Below are 10,125 nucleotides of genomic sequence, written 5' to 3'. Positions count from 1 at the left end.
TTCAAGTGACCCCCTCTTCTTGATGCACAACAGAAGCACTATATATATACAGCAAGGTGGCACACCATTCTTCCGCAGCACAAGCACGGACGCACGCACACTCATCTCCCCTTTCTCCCTGTTAGTGGTCGCCAGTACACAGCACCCACCTACCTAACCTATATGGATAGATAGGCAGGAGCTGATATCCATGGCCAGCATGGCACCGTCGCCGGCGAGCTCCTGCGTGTCCTCCGACGAGGAGGAGGCCGCGGCGGCCAAGGCGATGGTGGTGGCGGGGTGCCCGCGGTGCCTCATGTACGTGATGCTCTCGTCGGAGCCGCCTCGGTGCCCTCGCTGCAACAGCCCCGTGCTCCTGCAATTCCTCCACGGCGCCGACGCCAACACCGCCAACGCCAACGCCGACGCCAACACCAACATGCACGGCGGCAAGAGCTAGCCTGCCTGCTTGCTACTCCTTTCTTACCCACTGTAGCCGCGATGATCTGCATGGGATTTTCAGGTCGTAGTCAGGAAGTAGCTAGCTTTCGAATCGAGTTGCAGCATCGTTGACCAACCAAATCTAGAATTTGAGCGGACTGCGAGAAAGAGCGTTTGCAATGTGGCTTGTGACCAATCACCGTGTGGCTGGATGATTGGATTGCACGACTATTTCTGCTTTGTTTTGATTCTAGTATTGAAGATGGGTTCGTGACCGATCAACCTCCAGCTAATTATATAGCACAGCAGTATAGCCAGCCCGGATGCTGACTGGGAATGATCAAAGTCAGGATGCCTTATTATGAGGGATGGACGACAGAAGTCGGGATCGATCGATAATCCGTGACGGTTTTAATGAGGGATCACCAAGTAGTAGTACTAGCAGATGGAATGAATACGAGTTACAATTGAATCGGGATCGGTGGTTGACAAGAGGTGTTTGTTAACACCATCTAAACGCATGAACTAACCCATAATGTGTTGTTACTTGAACAAACAACATACTTATGATAATAATAACATCTACTATGTAATTAAGCATCCGCGGATACATGAAAGTAATTAAGATAACATCCAACCATAGCAATAAACTCTAGAGTTGCAACACCCCTCATGCAACAGTTCATAAACTTAGAGTATACACTATACAGGAGAACCGTAGGAGATGCAGGATAACATCTAACCATAGCAATAAAACATGGTTATTTTCCTACTGCTGCCTTCAAAAAAGTTAAGGTTGTGTCATGGAAGAAGAAAGAGTTTGAAGATTTCCTCGTTTCTTTTAGACTTTATTTTGTAATAGATTCATACGAATACGATGGTATCAAGTGTACGACACACACAGATTTAAATGAGTCATAGGGTTTCAATAGGGTTAAACTTGACTTAATTATTTCTTAATGCCCATCATGCCTTTAATTATAAAGGGGTACAAGCCGGTCTCAACCGTTGATGTGTTTAGGGGGTGTGGTAATGCAGAAGTGTTATCGTTGTATGTCGTTAGCAGACACACAAGGCAAATGTAAATGCAAAACGAACATGGTCACTTACACATAGTTCACGAGAAACATCCTTCAAATAGTTCACATGAATCCTCGGTTGCATTTGTTTTCTGTCCCTTTGTGGATCATTCATAAAAATATGTTGTTCGTAAGGTGCTTCGCTTCTTGGCTGCAATTGGTCTTTGCGCCAATGACGTGACCACACAGAAGTGCATGGCGCATGCCTTTGTGTATGAATGGACCGTATCTGAATTCCAGGAATTCATTCGTCATATTGTTTCATGTAACAAGCTTACCTTCTTTGTTGTAGCTAGCCTCGCCTCAAACGGCTAGTGGGTCACTGATAAGTTTGAGTAAAAACATTCTTACTTGGTACCAAATGTTTGATATTGTTACCACAAGCTTGCCTCACGTCTGCATTGTTACTAATTGCGGGTCATCACTCATCAGATATTTTTTCATGTAGCATACTTACCACAAACATTCTTATTAGTAATGTTGAGGCGAGGCGAGCTTGTTTCATTACGCAGCGAGTTATTAACAAGTTTGAGTAAAAACATTCTTCAAATAGTCATTGATCAAACGCAATGCAAACGTCGGGCTTCCTTTTGCTTGTGCTCTAATAAGTGGGGTGTGCGTGTTTTGCCAAGTTTGCCCGGATTTTGATCGTTGCGGCTGGCCGTGTGGTGTATTCTCCGAGCTATTCCACTTTGACCGGTGTGGCGGGCCAAATGGCGTGTTTTGGCTTCTCAACTGGCTTTTCACTGCTGTGATTGGCCGGATGGCGTGTTTTGCCATCTCTCCTAGCTTTCACCCCCTGCGGCATGGCCGGATGCCGTGTTTTCTCACCTCTCCCAGCTTTTTACCACTGCTCATGTGATTCTGGGAGGGGATCAATTTTCAGTTTCGATGCTTTAGCTCATTTGGCTTGGAGGGTGCGGTTGGGTTTTCTATCATCCTGGCTGGAGTATGAAAAAAAAAACTTAGAATCGATTTGGTTTTTCAATCAAACGGCTTATGTATCACCAAAGAAATAGATAGGCAACGATCATCGTCGTTTGTCGTTACTAAGTACAAGGCAAATATAAAACGGAATACAAACATAATCACTTGTAGATAATTCATGAAAAACGTCCTTCAAATAGTTCATGTAAGTCCCCACTTGTCTTTTTCTGCCTGTTCATAAGTTGCTTCGTTTCTTGGCTCCAGTTGAGCTTTGCGCCAATGACACAATGCTCATCTGGTGAACATAAAGAGAAGAAGCATAAATGGACGTTGACACGCTCCGTCCCACGTCTCATCGACTATATTATGTTCCAAGTGTTGTATAAAAATATGATTGATTTCCTTCCATCCGAATTGGTCCGAGTTTGATTCGTTGAGAACCGTCGATCCAGTCTCCGTCCACGTCTGAGAGCCTCCCTTGGTCCCTCTGCCCACAAATCCAGCCTCCTACAGATTCGTGCCGTACATTACTTGAACCAAATCGAGGTCTCGATCGCCCGTTCTCGTTTGGGAGCGGTTGTGTGCCGCCTGCGGCGAAACACAAGCTCGCCTCACCTCAGCATTGTTCCTAATGGACCGGCCCAAATAGCTTCATGAAGGTTAATTCATTTTCCTTCTCTGTTTTCTTACTTGTTTGTTTTTTAATATTTTTCACATTATAAAAATGTTTTAAATTCATATATTTAAAGAACTAAATTACTTAACAAAAACTTAAACTATGAATTTTAGAAATGTTAACACAGTGTAAAAAATTGTTAGATTAATCTTAGAAAATATTGATAGCATTAAGTTTTTAATGACATTTGAAAATATTCACACATTTCAAAAATGGATGTGATAATTAAAAAATTGGTTATACAATGTAAAAAATGTTTTTGTGATTCACATAAATATTTTGTGCAATTCAAAGAAAATATATGATACATCGCACGTTCCAAAATATGTTTATGACATTTAAATAAATGTTTATACAATGTAGCAAATATTCACATAGTTCAAGAAAATGTTTCATATCATTAAAAAAAATCACATATATTTGAAATTTTTTAACACGTATTTAAAAATGTTCAAAAAACATGTGTTGAAATGTTTTAATCATGTGCTTCAAAATGTTAAACATGAATTCATATGTACAATGTGTATAAAAAAGTAGACATTAAAAGATATATTTTTAAAAGTGTTATGATGTATTTGAACAATGTTTAATGTGCATAGAAATGTTCTTGATGCATGCAAAAATGCACAATGTGTATGAAATAAGTAGCCATGTATTGAAAAAACAAAAAGAAAAAAGGGAAAATAACCGAAAAACAAAAATTCAGTGAAGAAGCACATAAAAGTGAAACCCAACCGAAAACCGTTAAACACCGATACACAAAAAATGTGTATAAAAACACAGAAGAAGAAAGAAGATAAATACAATGAAAATCATAAAGAAAGCCACAGAAAAAGAAAGATGTGTTTGTGTGTCTACAGGTTGGATCCTTCTTATTTACGATTGTTTTCATCAACGATGATTGATATTCTGGTGTGTTTGTCCTTTGGGTGTTAGCACGGCGACTTCTCGAGGGAGGGGGGCCATCCTTTGGCTCGCTTCAGTGCTTGTAGTCGTCGTTAGGTGGTATATGAATCTGAATATATTTTATTTTATTTTTGGTGTTCTTTGTATTATCATGATGTTTGATGAATAAATTGGTATTTTTTTTTCAAAAAAAGAAAATAGGCTGAAAGGATGGAGAGGAAACAAGGGATTTAGGCCTGTTAAATAACCCGGCTCCACTTGACCAACATGCCAGCCGCCGCAGCGTTGAACAAGGGAACGATGGCACGGCGGTTCGTGAACGTGGTGACGAAGAATCTCGGCGGCGGCGGCTTGTACTCGGTGCGCCGCATCAAGCCCGATGAGCACCTCTTCTACCCATCCACGTCGGAAGCACAAGCGGCGGCGGCTCGACAGGCGCCATGGCTGGAGACCTTGCCGCGGCTCCCCGCGCCCAAGATCAAGCTCCAGGCGTACCGCTCCAAGGACACGCGGCTCGACTTCCTGCCCATCTACGGCGCCGGCGGTGGCAGTGGCGCCACGGAGAGCAGGATGGTCTGCACCGACCGGGCGGGCAGCAGCATCCTCTGCGACGCCGGGATCCGCTCCGTCGAGCCGGTGCCCTCCCTCAACTGGCCCAAAGGCCCCAGCCCCGTCTCCTTCTCCGTCGCCCTCGCCGACGCCGCCGACCCCAGGCGCGCCCGCGCTCTCTACGTGCTCGACAGGTTCCCCGCGAGCCGCAGCCCGTGCAACTTCGAGGCACTCGTCTACGCGTACGGCGAGGTGCCGGGACTTGGCTACGGCGAGAAGTGCTGGCGGTGGCAGTGGCAGCGGCTCCCGCAGCCGCCCTTCGTCAGCGATACCAACTACGAATGCACGGACATCCGGTCCTACGCGCTGCTCGACGGCGGCTCCACCGTCTGCATCTCTGGGGCCGCCGCCGCCGTCGGCACCTACTGCTTCGACACGGCCAGTGGCGAGTGGGACAAGGCCGGCCGCTGGACGCTGCCGTTCCACGGCCGCGCCGAGCACGTCCCCGAGCTCCACAACCTCTGGTTCGGCCTCGCCTGCGGCAACGCTCACCACCGCGTGTGCGCGCTTGACCTTGACGGGGTCCGCCGCGCTCGGCCGAGACTGCTGCACGAGTGGCAAGACCTCGAGCCGCCGGAGGGCTGGCTGCAGGTCAAGGGCAGTCTACTGTACCTGGGAGGCGGCAGGTTCTGCGTCACCAGAATCTTCGATGTCGGGCACCAAGAGACGCAGATCGCGGCGGTGATCACCGGCGTGGAGGTCGTGCGCGGCGGCGGAGGGCCAACGGAGCTCCAAATGATCAAGCACAAGTCATTTATCAGCAACGAGATCCAGTGTGTCGTCTAAATAAATATAGATGGCATACAGACATACTCACATTAACACAATAACACTACAATTATATATATGAACCCAAAGCTTTCTGTTTTAGGTGCATATAATAACAGTAATATTGATGAAAAGTGGAACACCAGAAAGTCTGATATCAGTCCGGTGTAACATCGCATTGCTGCTTGCCTTTCAGTAAAAACCTTGGCATTCCCATACAAATCAAACGATTTTCTCAAAGAAATTAAAGTTTAGTTCAGTGTTTCAGATTTGTAACTGCATGCTCTCATTTCACTAGATCGAAATATGTCAACATACATTGGTGTTTCTCCGAATTAAGCTTCCCAAACGGAGTGGTTGGTTTGGGAATGATTCAACTCCATCGACCGGATCTCTCTCTCTCTCTCTCTCTCTCTCTCTCTCTAGTCGGTAAGGTTGTATAACCCTTTGACAAAAGAAACAAGGTTACATGGATTTTAAAATAAATGGGTCCATCAATAACAGATTTATTCGCCTATGTTGGCATGATTTACTTCTGTGCATTGCAAATTAGATGATATATATGTTCGACTTATATACTCAAACTAGCTGCATTACATACTTTTTGGTACATTTTTGATCATAATTCTTGGATTTTTAGTCTCATAGAAATTTTTGTATAATTATGCATGAAGACATTAATAATGTAACAATGGACTAGAATTAAAATGGATGATATATAGACACACACCATGCATAAACATTATCTTCTTGGTTCGAGCATCCTAGCCCTTCCTCTATCCAACCCCCTAACCTTCCTAGCACACTAAACTTAACTCCTCAACTAAGCTTGACCCCACATGGAAGTCTCTCTATGTTCTTCCTTCCATATGGCCAACAACTATTTCTGGTTAGTAGATGATATCTAGGAGCTAGTTTGGGCCTAGGTTAGATGATCTACAAGTAATTTGATTAAGGCTTGCCGAGCGTGGCGTGCGCGTGCGAGGAAGGAGTCGAGAACGTTAACGAAATTCGTCGTTCACAGGACATGGTTTGGGCACATCTTCGTATCAATGGGTTCTCCTCCTCCTTGTTCTATTCGTGGCACGATAGCGTGGTCTAAGACGAAAAGATTCGTCAGGATCGGCAACGCTGGATGTTGGCCATGTGTTTCATTATAAGTGCTTATCCTTTTAGATGATTCTATCTCTGCCATGTACATCATCATGATCAAAACAACGTCCTTGTCTTCATCCATCTCATATTCTTCGGAGGAAAAGGAATTATCCCACTGAGAGGATTCAAACAAACTCATCTACAACATAATACTTTCCATTACAATTTACTCCTATATAGCAAAAAAAGATAAACATATTTTTTACCTTTGAGGCTTTTCTTCGAACACCTAGTGCGCAAGGAGGAGAAATCCGGTTGGTTGATCACCGGGGCCGAGTGACAGTGTCATACACCGGGGGTGGCTCACCCAAGGGAGTCTGGCCTCAGGCTTGACAAGATGCCCACGAGGCCCAGGGTTAAAGGAAACCCTAAAAAGGGCGCCAGAGGCCTTCTTGCCCTCCAAGTCAAGGGCGGCGACATCAAAGATCGCATCCACCTTCGTGTAAACCCTAGCCTCCTCTGTGTATATAAGAAGAGGCTAAGGGACTCTCATTCACATCTATACTCGTTAGCAATCTCATACACCATTGTAAACCCTTTGCATGAGGCATCCCTTCATGAATAACAAAAGCAAGCAGGATGTAGGGTATTACTCTCCGGTGGCCTGAACCTAGGTAAAACCCTCGTGTGATATCCGATCTAAGACTTCCAGCTGCGCTTGGACCCCAACCGATGGATATGATGGTATTTGACAGTATCATCGATGTGGTCGGGCACCAGCTAGGAATGGCCTAGAGGAGGTCTTCTCGACACCTCCACCCTTGCAGCGTAATATGAAATTCATCATCGCGTCGTCCGAAAACCAAACGCTCCGAACGAGAAGCAGCTCGGCTCAACCGCGACGATCAAGTAGTGGTCGAGGTGGACGCTAATCGACCTCCTCGGCAAGCAGTGGTGCCGCGGTGGCCATTAAGGGCGGCAAAGGGGCGGTGAATGGCCGAAATCAGCACAGTTCAAGGTAGCGATGGATCCCGAATTGGCAGCGGCACCGAGGCTGTTATGGGCATCTCGAGCGGCGGGATTCAACAGCGAAGTCGTGTCTGGGCCATGGGAGGATGGAGGATTAGCAGTGGTGGTGTAGAACAACGAGATTCCGCTGACGATATGATCGCATTGGAGAGGCGAGTGCGGCGGTGAGAAACTTCCGGGTGGTAGTTGGGTTGCATGCGTCAGCTGTTATATTTTGTGGCCGTAGGTTGGTGTGTTTTAAATATGCAACACTTGACCGCAAAATATGGGGCTGCCCTAAAAAAATCATATCAAGATTTAAAGATACATCATCAGCTGGAACACTTATCAGGGCTTGCGCATGTCAACTGGAATAGCAGCTATTTTCATTTTTACAGACTTTCTCTACTACTCATGAGAATATGATACCAACTAAATCAAATGGATTTGTATTACTAAAAAACGAATGACCTAACATAAATGAGATGGACGAGGATTGGAGTATGAACTAGCAAGGATATGACATACATGGAATGAAGATGACATCTATAATGTGAATTTCATAACATTGAGGCCCTCATAATGACATAAGAAGACATGGACAAAATATACAAGATGACACCTCATAATTTTGTGTGTAATATCCCATATGTGTTGCACCATCTCACTTTTGTGTCAAGCCCGTGTAAATTCTAAATACACAACAATAGACAATTTTGAAGGTCGTATTAGTGGAGAAAACCGATTTAGGGTGGATTTTGGCTCCCCTTCATGTGCAGACCGAATTTCCCCTATGACCCTCGATAAGCTCCACTCATATGGCATTTAGCTTTTGTTTAAATAAAACTTAGCATAATGCATGTCTTACATGGGCGAAGAAAGACATTCAGTGACCTAGTAACCAAGCTACTATATAAGCTAACTAAGTGGCTATAGTCTCACTACAACCAAATAAGTAAGTGTTATTAATTTCGCGGGTACTGGCGAGATATTTCATCCAAATATATCAATATTTGATCAACTTTTTTAGTCTCGTCGTAGGTAATTCAACGGCGAAAACAAAGCGTTAATCGGATTGACGTTCAACAGATAAGTATTTTGAAGATTCAAAACTTAAAATATCTTCATTGATACCATGTTTACATATATTGTCTACAAGTTCATTTAGTTGCACGTGTATGTGCGAGAGAGGCCGGGGGGGGGGGGGGGGGGAATAGGAGCCACACCGTAAAACACTAATATGAAGTGTGGCTATATATGAAGTTGCCATCCTCACGTCAGTAAACTTGCCATAAAAAACGTTAAGAGTTGCCACGTGTTCGTGCCACACGTGTAGCACTTATCAGGATCCTTGATTAAAACAACACTGGTTGTTCGATCCCGTACCTTATCCCCTCATACACTTTGCACGTCTTCCTTGCAAAAGCCAAGCAGCGAACGCAACTTCTCTCGATCCCCGCATAAAAAATTCCATGCCGAAGAGGCCCCCCACTACTAGGAAAAAGCCTAGTAATAGAGCGGGTTAAAAGCTAGTAGTAGCGCGGGTGCCTGCGCTACTACTACAGCGCTACAGCTAACTAGTAGTAGTGTAGTAGCGCGGTGCATCCCGCGCTACTACTACTGACTATTTGTAGCGCGTGTCTGTGACCTGCGCTACTACTATTAATTTGAAAAACCAAAAAAACATATTGACCCCGTGCGTGCTGTCAATGGTGTCAATGGTTCGGTCGACGGCGCCGACAACCATGGCGACGGGGCGGCGGACGGCGGCGACGCGCACGTTGGTCGGGAGCAGGGAGATCTCGGCCATGACGCGCGCCTCGTGGAGGCCGCGGAGGCCAGCCCGGCATGGGCCGGGAGCTGGAGGACCTGGACATTGGCGTCATGCGTGGGGAGCAGCACCTCGCGGCGGCCCTCGTGCTGTCCAAGGAGGAGGGGGATGGGTCAGCTAGGGTTCCGCATCGAATCAGAGAGGGGGGGAGGAGGAGGGCTGACCTGGAGCGAGAAGAAGACGGCGAAGGTGGCAAAGAGGAGGATGCTGAGGTCGTGCTTCCGCATCTTGGCGGCGACGAGGAGCTCCGGCAACCTCCCACCGGAGGGATCTCGGAGAGGGAGGGGGAAGAAAGCAGAGTGTACCAGCGGCGGCCACCGCTGGAGTACGAGGGAGAGAGGAGGAAAGTGAGAGAGGGGGAAAGTGAGGGAGAGAGGAGGGATTCGGCCGAGGATATGGGGATTTCACCTACCTCGTACTTAGTAGTAGCGAGGGGTATAAAACCGCGCTACTACTATCAACTTAGTAGTAGCGCGGGTTTGTACCCCTCGCTACTACTATGGCATGTCCCGGGAGGGCACGGTAGAGACCGCTTAGTAGTAGCGCGGGTTAAAAACCCGCGCTACTAGTATCAACTTAGTAGTAGCGAGGGGTAAAAACCCGCGCTACTAGTAAGTAGCAGTAGCGAGGGTTATAAACCCGCGCTACTAGTAAGCGTCTGCCTATAAGCTTTTCCCTAGTAGTGCCCAAGCACCTCTCAACTGCTTGGAGAATCGTCGGAGCAACCGCCAGGAGCTGCCCCTCAACACCCTCACGCCCCCTTGATCCTAGCATCGTCTCCGGCTTGTAACACCTATGTCAACGGC

At 46.3% G+C, this 10,125-nt stretch overlaps 1 protein-coding gene and 1 pseudogene across 1 annotated transcript; both read left to right on the top strand.

Moving 5' to 3' along the window:
- Positions 1 to 86: 86 nt before the first annotated feature.
- Positions 87 to 724, top strand: LOC125540401 (protein GL2-INTERACTING REPRESSOR 2 pseudogene; annotated as a pseudogene).
- Positions 725 to 4,308: 3,584 nt separating this feature from the next.
- LOC147987794 (uncharacterized) lies at positions 4,309 to 5,403 on the top strand. Its single transcript, XM_087540439.1, has one exon. It carries the CDS (start codon positions 4,309 to 4,311, stop codon positions 5,401 to 5,403), a length of 1,095 nt encoding a protein of 364 aa, XP_087396565.1.
- Positions 5,404 to 10,125: the final 4,722 nt, after the last annotated feature.

Source organism: Triticum urartu, chromosome 2A, assembly GCF_056163025.1.
Source record: "Triticum urartu cultivar PI428250 chromosome 2A, HENAU_Tu73, whole genome shotgun sequence".
Taxonomy (NCBI): domain Eukaryota; kingdom Viridiplantae; phylum Streptophyta; class Magnoliopsida; order Poales; family Poaceae; genus Triticum; species Triticum urartu.
Note: the sequence above shows the minus strand (reverse complement) of the source record. Positions and strands in the feature narration are given on the sequence as shown.